Source organism: Propithecus coquereli, unplaced genomic scaffold (assembly GCF_000956105.1).
Source record: "Propithecus coquereli isolate 6110/MARCELLA unplaced genomic scaffold, Pcoq_1.0 Scaffold197, whole genome shotgun sequence".
NCBI lineage: Eukaryota > Metazoa > Chordata > Mammalia > Primates > Indriidae > Propithecus > Propithecus coquereli.
The window spans coordinates 3,299,597-3,323,638 of NW_012144633.1; the positions used below are offsets into that span (position 1 = coordinate 3,299,597).

The window sequence follows — 24,042 nt, forward strand, 5'->3', positions numbered from 1 at the left end:
ACAATAAGAGTTTATTGAGAGTTTATTGTGGAAGTTTCATACCTATTACATATCTTAAATATGCAAATATAGATGCTGAGTAGATAGGTGCAAATGAGACTGGAATTCAGGGGGAAAGGTCTAGGTAAAGGTATAAATTTGGGAGACATTGTGTAAATATTTAAAATTATAGTACTGCTTAAGATCACCTAGGGAGTGGGTGTAAGAGAAAAGATCCAAGGACAAAGCCCTGGGACATGCCTACACTTATAGATTAGAAAAAGGTAGATCCAGTAAAAACAAAGAAGTTGAGAAACTGGAGGAGGACCACGAGAATATTTGTCATAGAAACAAAATGAAGGAAATATTCCAAGAATGCTGATGAGAAGCTGAATAAGAAGAATAAAAATTAGCTATTGGTTTTCCCACACAGAGGTCATTGATGATTTTGAAAAGGGCTGTTTCCATGGAGTGGTAGGGGTGAATACTCAATCACAGTTGGATCAAGAGAGAATTGGAAGGGAAGAATCGGAGATGGCACCTCTTTTGAGTTTTGCTGTAAAGGGAAGAAAAATAGCATAGTAGATCAAAGATGTGGAGAAAAAAATTAAGACAGGAGATTTTACAGCATATTTGCATGCTAATGGGAATAACTGATAGGAAGAGAAAATTGACAATGCAGAAAAAAGATAACTGTAGGAGTCAATGCAAAGCTAGAAGGTTGGCCTTGGATATGAGTAGGGATGGTGCATCCTTAGTAACAGGAAGGAAGGAAGGAAGGCCAAACGGGCACCAATGCAACTGGGTTAGCAGATTTGGTAGAGGGGGGAATATGAAAGTTTTCTTCTGATTTCTTTTACTTTCTCAGTGAAATAAGAAATACAGTAATCAGCAGAGTGAGAATAGGGAGGGGATATTGAAGATTCAGGATGGAGAGATGTGACTATATTCAATAAATAAACAGGAAATATGATAATACTTAACTGATTAGACGTAGGCAAATGTGAGATGAAGGAAAGAAGGGCAGATTTCTGGCTTAGCAACTGGGTGGATAGTGGAGGTGTCATTCATTCAGATAAGGAAGCCTATGGGAAGAGCAGGTCTGGGAGGAGAGAGGGGTTTGACTTTGTCATGAAAAGTTTTATGCCTATGAGACATCCAGGTAGACATTAGTGTCTGAAGCTTGGAGAAGGTTTGAAATAGATTCTGGGGAAAATGGCAACACTTACAAGGAAATAGGGGATCACTGGGCACCCTGGGGGCCCAGTTAAAGGTGGAGCTCTTCTGCGGAGTGGTTCCAACTCCACGACTGTGAAGCCCTGGAGACCCCGTTTGCTCCCGGAGCTTCAGCCATCAGAGGCTCAGTGTCCTTCCGGCTTCCTCCTGCTTGGCCTCCACAGCAGGGTTCCATCCCACCACCCAGCAAGGTCCCTGACCTCGAAGCCTTTTACCTACCCATAACCACCTTTCCTCCTTTCCTACCTGTTAACTCCTACTTGCCTTTCTCCACTCAGATCAGAACAAAACTTTCTCAGACGCCTTCCTCAACTGCTCCTGCAGCCCCTGCCAGGTAGAGCTAGAGGTTTCTTCTCTGTCTCCAAATAGCCCCCCGTGTACCTTATCACAGTGCTAAACATACCGCATTGTAATTACCGAGTTACTTATCTGCCTCTCCCACTGGACTGAAATAACTCGAGGGCAGAAATGTTCACCCTTGAATTGACCACTGCTTAGTAGGTGGCTCAATAAATGTCTATGAAATTAAGATAGAACTTTAGTCCAAAACCAACAAAATCCGACAGGGTCATGATGGCCCCAGCCCGTGTCACATGCAGGTGCTTCTGACCTTAGAACCAAGCCCCAAAATAGAGAACTAGCCCTTTGGTCTCACCATTATACCCCTTTTCCTTTCAGGAAGAGACCTTAATATACGTACAGGAAGGACATACCCTTACCTTATGTTAAAGTACATTAACCCTTGTCCTCCCTGCTCCCCAATCACACGAAGCTGGAGGCATTGTATAAAGGCATTTTATTTAAAAATCAACACATCCTGCTTGTATAAATCAGTCACTCTTCATTTCCAAGTTCCACTGCTTGTGCTTGGGAGCAGAGCGTGTGGTATTTTTCTGGGCTTAAGGTGTAAACTGACATGGCATTCAGGAACTTATCCAGCGGACAGAGCCCATCAGGGCAACCTCGTGGCACCTGCTCCTGCAGAAGAGACACAACTCAGCAGGTCCACTGAGGACATCATCTTTCTATTCTTTTCAGATGAACCCAGAGGCCTGAGAGGCTCTGACCCAAGTGGTATGTGTGTGCAAACATTAACAGCCAGGAAGGCCCCACTACCTGGTCATCTTCCATAATAAAAGCACTATGCCCTGCTTATAAAAGGGTTTAAGAAATGTTTGTTGAATTAACTGGGTAGACACAGTCAAGTTACAAGCTGGGAGAGCTAACAGCCTCTGTCCTGGACATCAGCCCTGATGAGCAGTCAAGGCACCAAGGGTGCTGACAGCACACATCACCTCCCAAAGACACCGTCATTAATTTTCAAAACCGGCCTCACAGTCAGGATGTTACATCCGGGCAGAGACACTCAGGAGAAGAGAAGGAGGATGGCCCTGTTCCTAGAAGGAATTTACAATGGAACTGGGATAAAACCCAAGTTCTGCCCTATACCTAGACAGCTGTGAGTCACCCTACAGGATTCAGAGAGCTGACTAGACCACCAGAGACTCCACTGGGCCTGAGGATGGAGACCTGATGCCAAACCAGGTGGGTGGGGTTGGAGGGAGGGTGCCTAGCCACCCCAGTCCCACCTCTGAGGTCTTACCTCCCCATGGTAATAGAGCTGCACAAACCACTCCTTAGATTCCTGGTGCTGGTAGAGCTCCATGGTCAGATCAACAGCAAACGGTGGCCATTTGTGGTCAAATATCCCCAGGGTGAGTAAGAGAGGCATGAGGGTCACATCATGAGCCGCATAGAGGTACAGCTTCCTGCAAGGAGGAAACAGTTCTCTACAATTCTTTGCTTCGGGACTCTGGAGGCCAGGACACTGCCTGCCTTCTTTGAGTGAGGAGGAACATCTGCCTCAGAAACCAGGTGATATCTAGAAATCAGTTGAGCCTGGTATAAAACTCCTTTGCAGTAGTTGGTATGGAGAACCCCTATTCCTACTCCTCATGTCTTCATGAGGAGGGTCCCCACTGGAGCAGCTCTCCTGGCCTCTTCCTTCCCACCCCCTCACTCCTCCCCTGGTGAGTTTCAATGTGTGGCTTAGGCCTCACCTCTCTTCTCTCTTCAGGTCCCACCAGCCTTTGGCAAATGCTTCTCCTACTTTCAGCCATGTGACAAGTTTAGTAGGGCAAGCTCTGTTCCTTGTTGGGGAAGCTTGCAGTTTGGGGGAATTAAGTTCATTCAAAAGACTATTAATAAGCCTGTTTGGCCCTGAAAACATTCTCCAAATGGCTTTAATCAGTAATAAAGGTGTCATTTTCATCTACATCTGCCTGACACCAGTATCTATCTCTTAGAAAGGATCAAATATTTAATGTGTTGACTCTAAACCTAGATGACAAGCATTGGATCCTGCAGTATTCTACAGACACAAGGCATAGCAAGAACTGTGAAGGGACTGTGGAGGAGAGGGAAGGACGTTCATATGATTTGCCATTATAAATCTTGGCCCCAAATTCCTGAATGTTCCTGTTTCAACTCACTGTCCACTATGCCTCCTCCAATACTCATTGTCAGTTTCTAGCTATGCGCAATCTCTCTCTCTCTCTCCCAAGAAGGCAGCCTTACAACAGTGCTTCTCTAACATTAGGGTGTATACAAATCACCTGGGGATGTTCTTAAAATGCAGATGCTGATTCAGTAGATCAGGCTGGGTCCTGAGAATCTAACAAGTTCTTGGGCGATGGTGAAGCTGTTCGTCTTCAGACCACATTTTGCTTAGCAAGTGCCTAGTCCTAGGACATATAACATTCCAAATCTGTGGTTCCAACCTGCGGTTCCAGGCCACAAAACTGGCAATGGAGGCTTATGAGCCACTTCCAACATTCTATGATGCCTAAAGGATATCACACCTCTGTACACTCCATGAAAGTGTTCAAACTAGACAATCTAGTAAGCAATTATCTTTGTTTTGGACTATTATAACATGAAATCAGTGTGATATCATGTTGGCTACACTGTTTGAAACACATTCAATTAGTTAAAAAATAGAAAAATTAATTTAGGATTCTTTTTTGCTAAAATAAAATTTTCAAAACATAGGAGGAGGGGAGCAGTAGGAAGAAGGGTAAAAAAGGTTGTGAACCTCTTTGGAATTCATGGCCTCTTAAAAATCTGCTTTCAGTCACTGATATACTGCATCTTGTCCCCCTAAGATTTGGGTTCCCTCCCTGTAGCCAGAAGTCCCCATGGCCTTCAGCTGCACATAGCAGAGTTGCTGTGCCAGGCACCTGGTCTTGCCGGGTGGAGTGGCAGGGTCCACAGCTTTCAGCAGGTTGCTTTCCAGGATGTGGAGGAATGGGCCTACTGCCATCTGAAGACTTTCCCTGTGAAGAGTGAACAACATTTAAGCACCCAGAGGGCACTCAGCACTCAGGGGACATAGCTGGTGATGCCCCCTAGGACCTCAGGAGCTCAATCAGACAGAGCGGAGAGAAAGACAAGTAATGCACAAGGGATAGTGATGGGCAGGAGGGAGAGAAATGGCCCTCGGTGAAGTCTGAGGGTTCTCTGTGAACAAAGACTTCCAACAGCAACAGCACCAGGATGTACAACTGAGATGGGAGGGGCTGGAGGAGTAGGAGAGGGGCAACCCACAAAAGTTATGAAGAACTAGGCCTTGAGAAATAAAAGAACAAAGCTGTGAAAGACAGGGGGTAATGATTTCCAGAAGTTCCAGAAGACCCTTAGAAAAATCATCAGAAGAAACAAGAACATCCTAAATTATGTGTCCTATGTGCCAGCCTTCCTTCTTTTGGAGTTTAGACCATAAACTTATTTCTTATTTATGTCTTATATATTTCACTTAACACGAAGTTCAGCGGTAGCGCCCCCAGGGTTGGCTCTGTGGCTCCATCACTTTCATTCTCAGGCACATCACCTCATGGTTACAAGGTGACTACTGCAACTCAAAGCGCATCCACTCACAGTAGTGAACAAAGCAGGAAGATAAGGGCTGGTGAGTGCAAAAAGGCTTTGTTTTTGTGACTCTCATTTTTATCAAAGAGAAAAAAAATACCTCTCCTAGAATTCCCAGAACCCAATCACTGACGAAAGGGAATAAGGTTGCCATGATTGGCTTAGACCGATCTTTATTCATGGTGATTGGGTAAATTGCAACCTTTATAAATCAAGGAATGTTGCAGCAATGGATGAAGAGTAGGCAACCAACATTGTATGCAACATATACTTTCTAGAAGACTGTGTACAGGCAGAGCCAAGTTGGATGGCCTTGTGAGGCTGTAACCATTTGTCCTTGAAGAAACAGCAGTTTTATAAAACCAGGGCTAATTCAAATAGATAGGACAGTGGATAAGGTCTTGTTTAAAATGATTTAAACCAGGAGAAAGGAAACTATAGCATGGGTCAAATCCAACCTGACTGCTTTTGTAAGTAGAGTTTTATTGGAACACAGCCTTGCATATTTGTTTGCATGTTGCCTATGGTTGCTTCATGTTACCAGGGCAGAGATGAGTAGCTGCAACAGAAATTGTATGGCCCACACACCCTAAAAGATTTACTAAATATGTGTGTTAATGGAAGGGAGGGCAGTGACCATTGAGGTCTGGTAAGGCCACTTTATGAACAAAAAAAGGAACCTGGCAAGTCCAAGGGAGTGGCAGTAAGCTGCATGGCTTGGCTAGAGCCTTCCGGATGCCCTAGGCCAGTGCACAAGTAGACATAAAAGGAATGAAGTCAGAGGCTCTTATTTTTATGCAATCAACTGTGAAAACTCGTAAAAAATGTTAGATGTCTTCCCCTGCCACTTGTCTTTCCCAGGACTATTCCTCCACTTCCCATCTATCTCCTCTACCACAGCACCTAGTGCAAGAGCAAGTTGAATGCTCTTAATCAGAAAAAGGTGTCTTCTGAAATTTGGTAAGAGAGAAACTTTCCACTCTGGTTCTCAGGAAACAGGCCTGATAGAAACAGAACCCTAAGTACTGGTAATATAGAGAAAACACAGGATTGGTAGTCAGAGGACCTGGGTCCAAGTCCTGGCTCTGCCACTTGCCAGCTGAGCCCAGACCAAGTAGCCAGCATCTCCCAACTCCAGTTTCTTTATCTATAAAGCCAGGCATAATGCCACCTAACTAACAGTGTGAACGTGAAAATGATTTATAAATTGTAAAGTATCGAATGAAGTGAGAAATGATTATTCTTTCTTCAGCTCCCCCTACCAAATCCTTTAAACATTAAAGCAAAAGGAAAAAGTGAATGACTGACAGAAAGTCAGAAGGGTGGCGTTTTCTCATTATGTATGACAGGGAATAGATCCACTAAGTCACCAGTCCCTGCTCCAGAATGTAAGGACCTAGGCCTGCTAGTAGGCTGAATGGGGTCGTTTTAGCCTCCTCGAGCACAGAGACACCAGCTGGCAGGTGTGAGTGGGCCTGATGAACTCCCCTTGCCCACACACTTGGAGGTCTGACCAAGCGTGACTTGATGCCAGCAGCCAGAGGCTCCTCACCTGTCTTCCCTTTGCAGGACGTACAAGGCTGTGTCCACAGCTCTCTGTTCAATCATCCATGCAAATCTCTTCAGCATGGGGCAGCTTGGGAGTCTATGCACCTGTAAGGGCCATATGTACAGTTTTAGAAAGAAATGCTTCTCCCTTACTGATCCTGGCAGCTGATCAGCTTCCATGGAGCCCGCAGGGGACTGTCTTCTCCTGGGGAACACCTTAACAGCCCAAGAAGCTATGTCCCCAAGGCTCTTCTGAAGCTATTACTAGAGATATGAAGGCCAAGAAAAATTATTTTTTTCTCCCCTTCTGATGGCTCCCCATTTGCTCTAAAATGAAAAACATTTGAATTTTTTAAACTTAAAATACACAAGCAAAAAATAAAAAACAATAAAATATAAACTTAAGCTACAAAGATGAATAAAATACAAGGCAAGGAATTCATAAATTTCCATGTAGCCTTCCTTTTCCCCAAAATGACTTCGAAAAAGTATGCCATACAAATCTTTATATGAACTCTTGCCTTATAACCTTAAACCTATGTTACACATAAGCACAAGCTACATTTCTGCCTTCAGGGCACACTGTCATTTTCACAAGAGAAGGAAGGAAAATCCTATACTGCCTTTGGGTATCCAATTTCTGAATCTAGAGAAACATTTCCCATTGTGTAGTATGCTTTATGCAGTTATTACATAAAAAAAGATTCTATGGCTAAATAAGTTTGAGGAAAACTAAAGATTAACAAGCTTTTGGCTGGGCACAGTGGTTCACACCTATAACCCCAGCACTTTGGGAGGCCCAGGTGGGAGGATTACTTGAGACCAGGAGTTCGAGATCAGCCTGGGCAACATAGCAAGACCCCATCTCAACAAAAAAATTAAAAAATTAGCTGGATGTTGTTGAACGTGCCTATGGTCCCAGCTACTTGGGAGGCTAAAGTAGGAGGATAACTTGAGCCTAGGAATTCGAGGTTACAGTGAGCTATGATCATTCCACTGCACTCCACTCCAGCCTGGGTGACAGAGTAAGACCCAGTCTCTAAAAAAAAATAAAAAAGGAGATTAACCAGCTTTCTTTTTTTTTTTCTTTTCCTTGAGACAGAGTCTTGCTCTGTCCCCCTGGCTAGAATGCAGTGGTATCATCATAAGCTCACTGCAACCTCAAACTCCTGTGCTCAGGAGATCCTCCTGCCTCAGCCTTCTGAGTAGCTGGGACTATAGGTACCCACCACCATGCATGGCTAATTTTTTTCTATTTTTAGTAGAGATAGTGTCTTGCTGTTGCTCAGTCCTGGTCTCGAAATCCTGAGCTCAAGCGATCCTCCCGCCTCAGCCTCCCAGAGTGCTAGGACTATAGGTGTGAGCGACCACACCTGGCCTAACCAGCTTTCTTTACCATAGGTTTCCAGATTTTTAAGATATGCTGATGTACATATAAACTCTCCAAAAAGTGATACAATAAATACGGATTCCAAAATTTTTAGACCCTACCTATCTCTTCCTACCCATCACGCACCCCACCCCTGCCTACCCAAACGTACACACTCACATATTGGGTATTCTGGGGAATCTGCTTCAGAAACTCTGATCTGGAGTTAAATGTGAGTGACTCCCTGCCCCTCAGTCCCCACAGCCATTCCATCTGGAGGTCCTAGCATAGTCGCCTCCAAACCAGGAGGGTCCCACCACTTCTCTCCACCCAGTTCTACCCCAGGAGCCGGTTCATCCAGGTGTCTGTCCCAGGCTCCCCAACCCCTGGGCCTAGGAAAGACAGTCACCCCACCTGCTCAGCAGCCATGTTGTCCAGGAGCATGAGGAAATCCACTTCGTCAGCATCGTCAATACCCATCCCCTCCTTCACCTTTTTCAAATCCTCTGAGATTCCTGGCTGCAAATGGGCAGTCTGCCTCCGGCCTCTGATAAAAAATAAAAAGTAATACCTTATATTGTATGGTGATTAACAGTTTATAAAGTGTGCTTCATTCAACATTTGGGATCTCATTTAATCTCCACAATGACCCACTGGAATTAGCTGGTATTATTCCAATTTTACAGATGAGTAAACTAAGGCTCCATGAGGTGAAATGACTTGTAAGTTAGCAAGTACCAGGGTTGGAATAAAAGGCTGGATTTTCCAAATTCCACTATAGTATTTCTATTATATTAAAAATGATGAAAGCATGGCCCAGGTCTGTCTGAAAACAGCATTGTCTTTCTTTTATGGAACACATATTACATAGTCTTAGTGCAGCCCAGAAATACCTGAGAACTGAAAACTGCCATCAGCCCAAACCAATCTATCCTACACGACAGCATGTTGGTAAGAGAAGGAAACTGTGTTTTCCTGTGTTTGTACACCTGGATTTGCAGATCGATGACAGGCTCAATCATCTTTTATTTAACCTGTTGGTTTCCTCATCCTCCCCACTTGAGAGCCCAGGGTTGTCAGGAAGATAATGCTTTGTAAACAGCAAAGGCCACTTGTGGCTATATGTGCCATCTGTCTGGCCCTGCGTGTGGCTTTCCCAGGCTTCCTGTACCTGCACTATGAGCCTGCCACTGTGAGCAAGAGCTTCTTCATTTCCTGGACAGCTGGTGTCAGACCTGAGTGTAGTTTGATCCCTTCTATCCCTTATCCACCAGTGGGGTGAGTCTGGGCAGGCCCTCAGTACAGGCAGAGTCCTGCCAGCAAAGGTGATAAAAGGCTGTTCCCCACAGGTGAGCAAGAATCTAAGGACAGTTACCTGGTCCTCTGCCTCAGGCTCCAGCAGTTTTGGTAGTTGGGGTACAAGACTTCAGAGCTTGCCTCGTCAGTGTGGATGATGATGGGGCCTGAAAGGAAGGTAGGAAGCACAGGCAGGAAGAGGCCTCAGTTTCTTCTTCCCAACATCTCCACCACTTCTTCCTCCCTTTGTCTACAGAGATGGAGCTGCTCCAAGAGGCAGATTATCCAAGTTACTCCTTAAGGACAGTGAATGCCTTCAACATGCCCTGGCCCTGCCAACAGGAGCTCTCCTATGGTCTGAGTAATGGAAAGAGCAAGTAGCAGCCTTGTTCCGTCTAGCACAAGCCCTCCTATTGGGCCACAAATAGACTAGAGCAGGTACAGACCAGACTGGTACTTCCCTGACCCCTTCTATAAAAATCTCTGCCTCAAAGCACCAGTAGCACTTGGGCATTCTAATAAAGAATGACTTTATCAGAACAAGGTTACTTTCTTGCTTCCCAAAGTCCAATCCTACAGGCCAGTATGGTGATTTGCCACATGACAAACTGAGAACGAATTGCTGGCAACCAAAGACTAGAGTACAAACAATGTTTCTTATATACCTCACAGCAGCTCACTGCTGCTCAGAGCTCCTAAGGACCCTTATTCCCTCCTGTCAATGCCCAAAGAATGCCACGCTTTGCTCTGTGCCAAGTGCCTATGGCAAGGTTCTCTTTCCACACTACTCAGGCCTAATGGCAAAAGCAGCAGCTCTCATCAGCAGCAATTGGAATTCACTGAGGTCAATTCACAGAGTGATTAGGTGAATCTAACTCCCAAAGAGCTATTTATAGGTGAATCTAAGTCCCAAAGAGCTATTTATTCCACCCAAAATTATAGAGTCAGAACCCCAGGACTTTAAAAGTAGCCTATAGTAATTTTACTAGAATATCAGAATTCAGACACACTTCATTGGTCTGGACAGAAGAAGGAAATCAGACTAAATGTCAGAAGAGTTTAGTCCTCAATCAAAATTTTAGACCCTAAAATATAACCAGCAGGGTCACCTTGGGAATTCACTGCCATTCTCTAGGACTCATTTGAAAATCAAAGGGATGGGACTATACCAGTAATTTTCAATTGTTTCTAAAGCAGTGGAACCTCCCCCCTCACCATTATGTAGAGTAATGAAAGAAAAGGGGCTGATGGCTGCAAGGTGAGGGTCCAAAGCATAGAACACTTGCATGTCCCATCCTCCCCCTTTCCTGTAGTTTCAGAGACCCCTATGAAGAATCCTAGGGTTTTGCAGGACATGTTGTGAAAAGAACAGACCAAATGGTCACAGGCCCTCTCCAGATACACTGTCCTCAGAGAAACAGTCAAGCATAAAAGTGAAGAGTATGGACCCTGAAACCAGACTGCCAGAGTCTGAATCCCAGTTCCAACATTTACCAGCTCTGTGTCCCCGGGCAAATCATTTAGCCTCTCTGTGTCTTAGTTCTCTTACCTGTAAAAGGGAATAATGGTACCTACCTCATAGGGTTATTACAAGAATTAAACAAATTAATACATGCAAAGTTCTTAGAACAATCAATGTTTGGTGGATTCAGTTGGCCCTCCATATCCTTGGATTACACATCCACGAATGCAACCAATTGTGGATCAGAAATATTCAAGAAAAAAACAATAAAAAATTACAATACAACAATAAAAATACAAATTTTAAAAATACAGTATAACAGCTATTTGCATAGCATTTGCATTGTATTAGGTATTATTGTATAAGTAATCTAGAGATGATTTAAAGTATACAGGAGGATGTGTGCAAGTTATGTGCAAATACTACACCATTTTATATGGGGGACTTGAGTATCCGAAGATTTTGGCATCCATGTGGGGAGGAGTCCTAGAACCAACCTCCCGAGGATACCAGGGATAACTGTACTAAGTCCTTTAAGTATTAGAATAACAATAATTGTTATCTGAACCTCTAATGTAACACTAACAACACTATAAACCTCTAATATTTCCATCTGGAGTCTGATATTGATGTCTAGATATTAGACCTACAGTTTATGATAAATAGGTACACTTGGGTAGAAACTCAGATGTGTGTTGAATGAATGACTGACCAAATGGGGAAGATCAACAATCTCCAGCTTCCCCCACAGCCTGATTCTCTGTAGCTTTACCCAGAAGCCTCTAGGGTTCTCTAGGGTTCTCTACTCCTAAAACAGTATCCCGAAGTTGCACCACGTCCATTAATGGTGGCATCTTCTGGGATTCTTTGGTCTATTCAAGTCCCTTAATAATGGGAAAGGCATGGAAGTAGCTGTGACAGAAGTCAAATTGGAGTCCCAATACCTCTGGGTCCAGTGCAAGGAGCTGCGACCCAGACAGCCACACCTGAGACTGGAGATGATACCATTTCCTTCCCTGCTGGAAACCCAGGGCATCCTCAGTCTAGGATCCGCCTGCGGATAAGGCTGCCTTCAGGAAACTTCTTTCCTTCTCAGTCATTCTTTTGGTGTTTCTAAGAAGAGGACATTGCCTTTTAGAAGCGGAGCAAGTGAGAGCTTTCAGAAGATCAGGCATTGTGGATTACTCCTGAATTCAAGGGCTCCCAAGAAGTAAGGGGAGCCTGTCTTGTTTGTTGTATGTTACCTAGACATATACTGTTTGTGTGCAGCAGCCAACTTCAGCCAGAATTAGCAGCAGTACCCAGCCCATCTGGGGGTGAGACCAGCCTCCTCTTTCCTGAAGGTTCTATCATCTTACATATTTCTTAAAGGTTTGACAGAAATTTTGTTTCTATTTGAGATACCGCCAAAGAAGCTAAACAAAATAACAAAAACCTTTGCCTTACGGCACCATTTTAGTGAGGGCATGGTGATCTGTAATTCAGACCAATGATTAAATGTAAATTTGAATCAATTTATGGCCAAAGGCCCTCAATATATGGGATCTGCAAGGGAGAACAATTATTGCAGTCCTTGGGGGTGAAAAGGTTGGGAACCACTGACTGCAATCATTCACTGGCTGGATATGCCAAAACCCAAACTCAATAGACTTTCTCAATGCTGAAATGCTGGACAGAATACTGTTAATACCATCTGGGTCATGCTGCAGATTGTTGCCAAGATCAAAACAGTAGCAGCAGGCTCAGGTCCCACCTAAGTGTCCCTCCTGCCCTCCTTCCTTGCTAGCAGTGTCTCACCTAAGCCAAAAGCCCCCTGTATTGTTCACCAGATCTGGTTAGGACTGCCGTGTGCAGCTTGGGTAGAGGCTCGACAGGAGAAGGCAGGAACAGAGGCATATCACAGCAGCCGCTGATGTCAAGGGAAGGCTGGTAAGGACAGAACTTAAGGCCAGACAGGAAAGGACCCACCAGAATCAGTGCACCATGGAAGTCACAGGTACAGGAGAAAAGAGACCAAGTGAATAGGCACCAAAAGAGGGAGAGGAGCTTTGGAAGTGAGAAGAGCAAGTGCCTGGGACAGGGGCTGACTTCTAGACTGCAAACACAAACCTTCTTTCTGACGCTGGAAAAGCCCTGCCAGCAAACAACGGGTAGACTCCAGATTCCGATATATGTTAGTGGAACGAACACTGAAAAAAATGAAAAGGTAGAGACACTTACGAAAGAAACATTTAGTTATATACACTCTACCTTATTCCACAGAGCAGCTGGGAGTCTTTCAAAACTGCATAAGGGGAGCTATGGGGCTAGGAAGAATACTTTACCTCCCTGTGGGATGGAGGCCCCTGAGAGACTCGAAGGCCAATGAATATGACCTCCATTGACCACTTGTTCACGGGATCCTGTGACATAAGGGTAACTGCATCATGACAAGTTGTCCCCAAAACTACCTTGGGTGAGAGTAGGAACCATGTAGGAGGTTAGGACAGGTTTCCTCATGCTCAAGACCTTAAACTGTATACAACATCCCTTTTTCAAATGACTCACAAGACCTCCTGTGGGTTGAATGTTGGTGAGAGAAAGGGGATGTTCTCGACATAGTTCTTCCTCAGTCTCTCTCCCAGTGCAAACATCTGCTGCATGCCCACCTTGGTCAGCTGCCCAGCAAACATGCCCCCCTAAAGTGGGGAAGAAAGAGAGAGAAGACTGAAAACACCTAACAGCCTGCTGAATGCAGCTCCAAGAAAATCATGGAAGCTTTGCAATGAGCTCCCCAGAGCAAGGAGGCATTGCTCACCTTCAGGGTGATCCCATGGTATTGAGAGTCGAAAGGAGAATGTGGTTTCGGGCCACCAGCTAGATTGGTGACTGTGTAATCAAACTGAGTTTGGGGTGGGACCTCTAATAGCTGGGGATTCCACTCTACCTGTTGTGACCATAAAAAACAACACATGGTTAAAAATGGTTCTTGAAGCTTGCAGCATTAACATCCAGTAGCACTCAGAACACATCTCTCTGACACGAGACCCATAACCTTCCCATAGGAAGGAAGGAAAGGAACTTTAACTTCAGTTCCAATTAAGGGAAGAAAAGATGATGAGTTATTATTGCAGGTGTCCTTAGCCCAAGTCCTGTTATTGCTACACAAGCAATCACTGTTAAGGGGCTGCTCTGGCACTAAGCCCTCCATGAAGTAAAGGGGAGAAGTGGCCAGAATGGCTGGCACACAAATTCATTCATTCATTGGTAAATGCATGAAATATGATCTCAGTGACCATATTTGTAAGATCGATCTGTAGGTTTCCATGCCCTATTCCTCCCTTAAGGATTCTACTTAATGTTCCTTGTAACTACTACATATTTCCCCTCCTTTCACACAATTTTGAAAACAACCAGCTGCCATCTAAGAAGACTGCTTCTTCACGATCTTCCTTTATTCCTTGCAATCTGGCTCCTTCCCCAATTGTACTGTAATGGTTTTCAAAACATCAAAGTGGCCACAGGTTTTAGAGCTCCAACTGCCCAATCTCTCCCGATGTTACCTCAGTTCTTCTAGGCTCCAAAATTCAACTGCCTGGCTCCCTGCTGCCCCACCATCCCCACACCAAGCCCTGTTGATCACTGGCTAGAAAAAAAGTTATCCCAATGGCCCTTCCATTATCTTACTGTCAGAGTATAAACCTTATCACTGCGGGCAAAAACCTGCAATAGACTCCACCCTTCCACCCCCACAATCCATATATACATAACCCCCTAATTAATATTTTTGGAAAAATTATTTTTCATTACATTAAAAATGTATTTTATTTTATTTTTAATTAAAAATAGTAATTTTAAATACCTATGAGGTACAATGTGATGTTTTGATATATGTTTACATCGTGGAATGATTAACTAATGTAAACTAATTAACAAATCCATCACCTTGCATACTTATTTTTATGTGGCAAAAACATTTAAAATCTAGTTTTTAGTAATATAGGCATACATCATTTTATCACACTTTGCAGATATTGCATTTTTTATAAATCGAAGGTTTGTGGCAAGTGCCATTTTCCCAAAAGCATGTGCTCGCTTCTTGTCCCTGTGTCACATTTTGATAATTCTCACAATATTTCAAATTTTTTCATTATTATTACATCTCTTATGGTGATCTGTGATCAATGATCTTTGATGTTACTATTGTAATTGTTTTGGGGCACCATGAACTGTGCCCAAATAAGACAGTAAACTTAATCAATAAATATTCTACGTGTTCTGACTGCTCCTCCAATCAGCCATTGCCTCCTTGCTCTCCCTCTCCTCAGGTCTCCCTATTCCATGAGACACACAATATAGAAATTAGGCCAATTAATAATTCTACAATGGCCTCTAAGCATTCAAGTAAAAGGAAGAGTTACACATTTCTCGCTTTAATTCAAAGGCTACAAATGATAAAGCTTAGTTGAGGAAGGTGTGTTGAAAGCCGAGACAGTCTGAACACTAAGCTTTTTGTGCCAGAGTTAGCCAAGTTGTGAACGCGACTGAAAAGTTTTCGAAGGAAATTAAAAATGCTACTCTGCTCTGGACTGAGGCTCTTACTGACTGGTAGTTCCTTGAAAAAAGGCAGCTCTTAGTCACAAGCCTCCCTGGCTAAAATAAAGAGATCCATCCATCTGAGCTCTGGAAGAGAAAGAATGGGGCCTACGGGCTGACGCAAGGTTCAAGCCGCGCTGTTAGGCTGTTGAACCAGGTCGAGAGTTCTGCAGGTGGCATAGACCCGAGCCTGCAGCGGCCTCTCTGAACCAGCTTCAGGCGTGCACAGGAATGACAACCAAGGAAATGGAAAAATAAGGGAGCGGCAGTGGAAATGACTGAGCCAGAAAGCAACCGTCCTGGACCTGGGATCGGATGCCTGACTCCTGGGGTCCCTCAGGACTTGGACGCTACAGCATCTCTGTGATCCCTTCCAGATGATAAGTCCTAAGTTTTTTGAAAGTAGAAACATGGATTTTATTTCTTTGTATTCCCTATCATATTGGGACAGTTTCTCCAGGGCTGGAAAGTAGGTGTTTGTTGTTAAACTGGTAAGTACTCCGTGTTTTTTGTAAGATTGGTGAAAGCAATGAGAGCTGAGGCATCTGTCAGACTCACTATCTGCAAACCACCTTCTCAACGTTTTACCATTCTAGCTCCCAGAAACTCTTATTCAAGCTAGACTTTTGGAAGTAAGGTGTGCATTAAAGTAATTTACCAAAAGTCAAAAAAATAAAAGTGCTACTCCAGAGAAAACACCAAATGATAAGAAAGTGAAACAGCCTTATTGCCTAACATAGTGAAAGTTTTAGTGGTCTGAATAGAAGATCAAACCAGCCACAACACTTCCTTAAACCAAGCCTTATGCAGAGCAAGGCCCTCTCTTCCACTCTATAAAGTCTGAGAGAGGTGAGAAAGCTGCAGAAGAAAAGTTGGAAGCCAGCAGAGGTTGGTTCATGAAATTTAAGGAACAAACTCATCTCTGTAACATAAAAGTACAAGATGAAGCAGCAAGTACTGATGTAGAAGCTGCAGCAAATTATCCAAAGAGTTAGCTAAGACCATTGATGAAGGTAGTTACCCTAAACAACAGATTTTCAATTTAGATGCAACAGCTTATATTGGAAGAAGATGTGATCTGGGACTTTCAAAGCTAGAGAGGAGGAATCAATGCTTGATTTCAAAGCTTCAAAGGACAGGTTGACTCTCTTGTCAGGGGCTAATACAGCTGGTGACTTTAAGTTGATGCAAATGCTCATTTAACATTCTAAAATCCTAGGGCCATTAAGAATGTACTCTACCTGTGCCCTATAAATGTAATAACAAAGCTTGGATGACAGCACATCTGTTTACAGTATGGTTTACTATTTTAAGCCCAATGTTGAGACCTGCTGCTCAAAAAACATAAAAAAGATTCCTTTCAAAATATTACTGCTCATTGACAATGCTCCTAGTCATCAGAGAGCTCTGATGGAGACGTACAAGGAGATTTATGTTGTTTTCATGCCCCGTAACACAACATCCATTCTGCAGCCCATGGATTAAGGAGTCATTTTGACTTTCAAGTCTTATTATGTAAGAAATATACTTTGTAAGCCTATAGCTGCCACAGATAGTGATTCCGCTGATGGATCTGGGCAAAGTAAATTGAAAACATTCTGGAAAGGATTCACCATTCTAGACGCCATTAAGAACATTTATGATTCATGAGAGGGGGTCAAAACTATCAACCTTAACAGGAGTTTAGAAGAAGTCAATTCCAACTCTCATGGATGACTTTGAGGAGTTCAAGACTTCACTGGAGGAAGTAAGTGCAGACGTTGTGGAAAGAGCATGAGAATGAAAATTAGAACTGGAGCCTAAAGATGTGGCTGAATTGCTACAACCTCATGATAAAACTTGAATGGATAAGGAGTTGCTTCTTATGAATGAGCAAGGAAAGTGGTTTCTTGAGATGGAATCTACTCCTGGTGATGATGCTGTGAACATTGTTGAAGTGACAACAAAAGCTTTAGAATAGTACATAAACTTAGTTGATAAAGCAGTGGCCGGATTTGAGAGGATTGACTCCAATTCTGAAAGAAGTTCTACTGTGGGCAAAATGCTATCAAACAGCCTCACATGCTAAAGAGATATCTTTCATGAAAGGAAGAGTCAATTGATACAGCAAACTTCACTGCCATCTTATTAAGAAATTGCTACAACTACCCCAACCTTCAGCAGCCACCACCCTACCCTGATCAGTCAGCAGCCATCAACATCAAGGCAAGACCCTCCACCAGCAAAAAGATTATGACCTGCTGAAGGCTCAGATGATCATTAGCATTTTTAGCAATAATACATTTTTAATTAAGGTATATATATTGTTCTTTTAGACATAATGGTATTGCACAAATAGACTACAATATAGTGTAAACATAACTTTTATGTGCTCTGGGAAACCAAAACATTTGTGTGACTTGCTTTATTGCAATATTCACTTTATTGCAGTGGTCTAGAACCAAACCAGCAATATCCCCTTAGGTATGCCTGTATGTGTGGAATCTTAAAAAGTCAAACTCATAGAAATAGAGAGTAGAATGGTGGTTATTAGAGGTTGGCAGAGAAGGGTTGGTGGGGAAAAAGGAGAGGTTGATCTCCTTTTTCAGTACAAAATTTCAGTTAGGAGAAATAAGCTTTAGCGATCTATTGCACAGAATGGTAAGTACAATAAATAAGAATGCATTGTGTATTTCAAAATCACTTAATTAATCTTGCTGAGCCATTTTTATCATATCAATAACTTTTTCCTAATGTCTCAGAAGTAGGCATCTGGCCTTCAGGGACTTTTACATCTCGGCCCATCTCCTGTACCCAGCTGTGCTGCTCCTCTTATTCCCTGCAACCCAGTCCCTGCCCACTGCTTCCTCTGCATCTTCTTTCAGCTTGCTTCCCTTGCCTGTAGAGATTGCTCTTCCTATGTGCCCGTCCATCTGCTCTTCAATGTTCAAGCATAGCTCAAGTCTTACTTCCCAACCAGTGACCACTCCAGCTTTCAGTGGTTCTTCTTAATCTGAATTCTTACAGCACAAAATCAAAAGAACAATATTTAACTCAATTTTTTTACTTCTTTGCTTTGTTTCAAAACTAGCATATGAAAACCTACTTTGTCATGTATCACTGGATTTATCTTTGCCCCTCCCAGAACTATCCCAGCAGAGTGTCACTGGGAGTCTCAGATTCTCTTTGCACAGAAGAGGCCCTCCATTCTTCCAAAAGGCATTGTCTCAGTCCCACCTGCACCCATTCTCCAGCACTTGAGCCTTCCCCCTAACTGGTGCTGCCTTAGCTGACATCAGAAGGCTGGGTGTTCACAGAGAGACCTCTTCCCTCTTTCAATGGTTACATTGCTCGCTCTTTCTGATCCTCTAATTCCCCTGCATAAAGTTCTTCAAGAGCTGTCTGCTGTATGCTGGACCCGCCTCCTCTCAAGCATCCCCTCTGTTCTTCCCTGCCCTACACACTTACTCTCTAGCCACACAACTTTGTTTTCTACCACCATTCTCATATACCTTGGCCATTGAATATCATGTTTCTTCTGACTGGAATTTTCTTTTTCCTTCATCTTAAATTCTTATGGAATGAACAAGAATGAAAGACTCTTGTTCATGCCATAAGACTCAACTTAAAGGTTCCCAGAAGCCTTGACCATGGCCCTGTGCTTTCACAACAGCCTTGGTGGCTCTCTTCAGTATCCCTTCCCAAAGTGTGTTAGGAGAGCTCCTTTACTGGTCTGCCCTATTCAGCAGACTTAGTTTCTTAAGAACAGAGACTGGGTCATCTATTGACCTCTGCATTCTGGATGCCCAGCCAAGGGCCTAGCACACAGGAGGTACAATTAATAGCTCCAACAATTTGTCAGATACTGTGGAAAGATACCAAACTTGAGATAACTTGACCCTGCCTTTCATGGGTTTTCAGGTTAGCAGAGAAAGCAAGCTATGACTGTAAATGAGAGAAATATCATAATAGAAACTGAAAGGTATAGCAAGAAACTATATGAAGGCCATAGTAATTCAAAGGCAAAACAGACCTTTTCTGGCTGGGGGATTCAGGAAGTTTCATGGAAGGAACAGCATTTGAAATAGTATTTAGACAAAGATCTGGACTTGTGAGTAAGTGGTAGGCAGGAAGAGAGGGTGGCATTCAGAATTCCAAGAATAGCTAGAAAGCTTGAGCAAAGCAGAGATGGTGAAGAGTGTGTACAGCAAAAGTGGTTTGGTTTGCTTCAACCTGGGAATGGTCTGCATTCTGCACCATCTCAGTTTGGAGGGTGGTTTTTCTACACCATCCTGGGATTTTCCTGAAACAGCACAGGGCCTGACACACAGGTCCATAGGGCCGTTCAGCCTCACTAGGAAATCTCCTCCTATTAGGCGCAGTCACCAGTAGAGGACCTTTGGTGTTTCCCAGGAGACAACTCTTGAAGTCCAGGTCATGTCAAGTCTAGAGCACGTTTTCAGATTTTCAAAAATGGATGATACATCAGTTTCATATATGGTGTCCATTCCACATACACACTCTCATTCTTGTTCCTGCTATTCAGCTCTGAGTCAGTAGCAAAGACTAACTTGATAATTCTACTTATTTTGTTTATACTCCACCTTTAAGTAGTAACAAAGTATATGATAACATAACCAAAAATATACTAAGACAACCAATTCAAAGTAGGCAAGAAAGACAAAAGCAAACAAACGCAGGGACAAAAAAATGGATGCAGTAATAAGACTACCAAAAAATGCACACCATTGACTTATAGGTGGACCATAGATTTGGCACTAAGCTTTCTGGCTTTTATATAAAAAAAGAAACTTGATCAGCTATACAAGTTTAAAGACAAAAGCAAGCCAACTGTTCAGGAGAAGCGTACTATTTCTAACACTAACGGATAAATTCCTCCCAAGGGTCCTCATAAAGAGGATAGAGTAATATAATGAACATCTTTTCAGTAGTCACAGCAATGAGTTCTGTGAGATTGTTTCCCCTAGTTCTCTCAACATAGAATAATAGCATCTTACCAAAGCACATTTCAGGCAATGCTATACTGGGATCAATATGCTACATTCCAGTAAAAGAAAAAAGTCTATGTAAAAGTAAACAAAAAACCTTCCAGGTGTAGATTTTAGAATAAAGCAATAGTTTTAAACCTTGGGGCATCACTAGGAAATTTTTCAAAAGTTACTGATACCTGAGCCCCATCCTGGGCTAATCACATCTGGATCTTTCTTGTGTGGGGCCTTCACTTTCTAAATGCTATCCAATCCAGATCATTCCAAAGCTTCACCAGAGAAGTTTTTATAATGTCTGGATGTCCTGGGTCAATTAAATCAGAAACTCTCAGAGGGAGACCCAGGCACCAGTATTTTTTAAATCTTCCCAGTTGAGTTCAGTGTTCCACCAAGGTTAAGAACCATTGACCAGAAGAATGGATGGACTGACTGACACGTCCTTCATGCAATGTTTCCTGAATACCGCTTATCTCAGATGAGCTTTGGAGAGGCATTAAGCAACAACGATAGTGGTATTATGCTTCCCAGATTGTCTATATTATTAAATAAATAAGGATCCAAATGCCTTAATCAACAGTGAAGCTGGGGCAGGTTGGACTTTATTTTATAAAAATTAAAGAACCTGCCCAGGTGGGGACCATCTACCTTGCCACCGTCTGGGGAGGAGCTGAGGGAAACCTGAAAGCAAGGCCAAATCTCTTCTATTCAAAGTGCACTTGGATCTACTCTAATGTTCAGAAACAATGGCCAATCAAGTTCTATAATTTTATTTCCAAAGCACAGATACCATCTTTTAGCAAGACAGGTTAAATCAACAGCCATTCAAGCCATAAGAAAACAATAATACATCTAGTTTTAAGCAATGCTACTTTCTGAGGATTCGTGAGATAACTGAAAGAAATGACTTGCCACATATGTTTATCTATAAACCAATCAGAAATTAGGAAACATGTACCAAAAGCAATTTTAATTTTAGAACTGTTGCCAGGCAGTGCCTCTGGCTACAATTAATAGCAGAACCTGGAAGATTAGAAAATCCCAATAACAACCTCTATCAAATGGGACCTTGAAAAGAAAACCTGAGACAGAATATCCAGAAACAAATTATAAGAGGCTGATGACATTTGCTCATAGCCTAAATTGAAAGAGAGTTGGTCCCACCCCTGGCTTTTATGCATGAGACTTTATACTGGATAACCCAAGATGTTTAAAGCATCTGCCTAAAGTCTGGAGAATATGAGCAGGCAGGAGAGGTAATGTGCCTTCTCTATTGCAAAGCCAGGCCATGGACTCAAGTGCTCCATATTTTGTGGCCACACAGATGAATGAAGCTGGCATTCTAAGCTCCAATAGTCCCTTCCACCATAAAGGCAAAAGATACCCATCACACACCCTCCGGCTCAGGAGAAAGCCCTAAAAGAATATTTTTCCAGAGCCTTCAGGGAATATATATACTGTAAGTACCAGGTCTAGGCCTAGACATTCAAAGTTTTATTCTCCACTACCACTGATAACTTTGTCTTTAACAGGAATATATGTATATTCCTATATATTACTTCCCAGCCCTCTGTAATAAGAATAGAGAAGAATAGGGGAGGGGGTATACATGAGAGATGGGCTATGTGAGTACAAAATCATAAGGAAAATTTAATGATCTAATATAAAAAGCCAAAGTAAGGGACTGAAAAAACATTAAAGCATCAAGAGATAAAAATTCCAGTATTAGAAAGTAGTATAGCCGTAGAAAGGCTAACTAGAAACCCGGTAATAGAATTAAGTGCCTGCCAAACATATTTATTTGTATGGGAAGTGCTTTAGATGTTTGATTTCATGTGTGGCCAGCCTTTAAAAACGGGTTTTTAGTTGTACAATGTGAAGACATACCCCTGAGAGTTTCTGGAAAGAAACTGTGATGATGAAGAGTATATCTAACATCAAGTTTGGACAACCTGTTCCACCTACTGCAGCATCAACCTGGAAGACCAACCATACAAAGGCACTCCACAGGTAAATGTGACACTAGGGGCCTAGGGATTTCAGGTTGTCTATTCCTCTTCATTAGGCCTTCCTGATATGGAAGGTCACATCCAGGAAGGGCAATCATTTGAAAAAACTAATTATTTGTTTATTGCTTTAGTAATAATTATCCTAAACAAACCAGAAAGATTTTAAGACATAACCACAGACTAGCCCATTTTTAATTTTTTTCCTATCTCAAATTTCTTCCACTACAGGTTTAGAAACCTGAAATGGAAAAGGAGAACCTGGAGATACAGCATACGTTACCAAAAAGCCTTTAAGAGATCTCAAATGGTCTCCAGCAAACCCTGAGAAAAAGCTGTTGTAAAATTTGTTTCCAAAGGCATTGACCTGTGATCCCAGTTAAGGTGGTTCTTGTCACAAAGGTCCCTGCAACTCCAACAAACAACCTTCAAAATGGTCACATAAAAGGGCACTGCACCCTTGTACTCAAGTTCATCCAGGCACTTGTTAGAAATGCTGACTCTCTGGCCCCACCCCACACCTGCCGAATCAGAATCTGCATTTTAACAAGATTCCCAAGCATCTTAAGAAGCGCGAAGCACTACTGGTTGAGTCATCCGGGCTAATCTGGAAGTTCCCGGGCGGTCCTGCACTCGGAAGGCGGGGACGGCTGGGGGCGCCAAGGCAGCCCCTTTGCTCAAGCTGTTACTTGAACTACTAGCTACTGCTGTTTTCCGTGTCCGCGCGGGTAAAACTCCGAAGGCGTGTGTTCCGGCGAGGCGCCTGGCCTGGAACACGGTCCTAGCCCCACCAGCCCCGGCCCGCCAACCCCTCACCTGCTCCTCTTGCGGGAGCGGCTTGAGAGGACTCCGCGCCCCGTGCCGAAACACGACCTGCACCATTTTCAGCTCCAGCAGGCTGCGGTCCACGAGACGCTGGCCGTCCGCCTCCCGCAGCTCGGCCAGGCCCACCCGCCTCTGGTGGAGGCAGTACGCGAGCGAGGTCAGGACGCCCACCGGGGCCCACACGCGCATACTGAAGATCCGGGTGATCATGGTGGTAGCCCCTCGGTTGCCCTCTGGGTTGCGGCTGCAGGAGGCCCACACGAGCCCTTGGCAGGCGCGGTGTCAGCGGCCGCCCTCAAGTTCGCGGGAACTGTCGGGCGCGTCCATCCAGCGCCCCAACAAGCGGAGACCACTGCGACTCCCGGCCCTGAGGGAGACCCCGAGTGGGAACGTGAGACAAGAAGCGGAGGTGGGAGCAGCGAATACCCGCTGGAAGTTTTAACCCGGGTCAGGGCTGGTCCTGCTGCTGACTGGGCTGGCGGGGAACTCAGCTGCTTATCTTTCGCTCTCTAGGGAACCTTAAACTTGCATTTCAAGTTTGGCCTCCAACATTCTTGAAGGGACAGGAACTAGCCCTGAGTTCCTCGGCGGCAGCGGCTCCACTGACACAGACGACTCGATTCCACTTTTCTGTAAAGCAAGTTCCCACTCACCTCCTTACCCACCCTGGGACCTGTCCCAAGTGGACCCGAGCAGAGGAGCACGGGAAGACGAGTCCTGCGGTGACGCCTCCTCCGGAGACTCAGAGTTGTGAGAACTACAACTCCCACAAGACTGCGCGCAACGGGGCGCCCTGGGAGGGGCTGGCCCCGCCCCCGCCCCCGCCCCTCGGAG

The 24,042-nt window shown here is 43.8% G+C and overlaps 1 protein-coding gene across 1 annotated transcript; it reads right to left on the reverse strand.

Annotated features, from left to right (window-relative positions):
• Positions 1-1,992: 1,992 nt before the first annotated feature.
• On the reverse strand, positions 1,993-23,881 carry ACP6 (acid phosphatase 6, lysophosphatidic). Its single transcript, XM_012643470.1, has 10 exons — positions 23,200-23,881; positions 13,615-13,743; positions 13,365-13,495; positions 12,927-13,006; positions 9,435-9,522; positions 8,474-8,606; positions 6,695-6,795; positions 4,455-4,550; positions 2,819-2,984; positions 1,993-2,193 (listed from the first exon to the last, which is right to left on the reverse strand). Exons 1-10 carry the CDS (start codon positions 23,416-23,418, stop codon positions 2,050-2,052), a joined length of 1,287 nt encoding a protein of 428 aa, XP_012498924.1. The 5' UTR covers positions 23,419-23,881; the 3' UTR covers positions 1,993-2,049.
• Between the last annotated feature and the right edge of the window lie 161 nt (positions 23,882-24,042).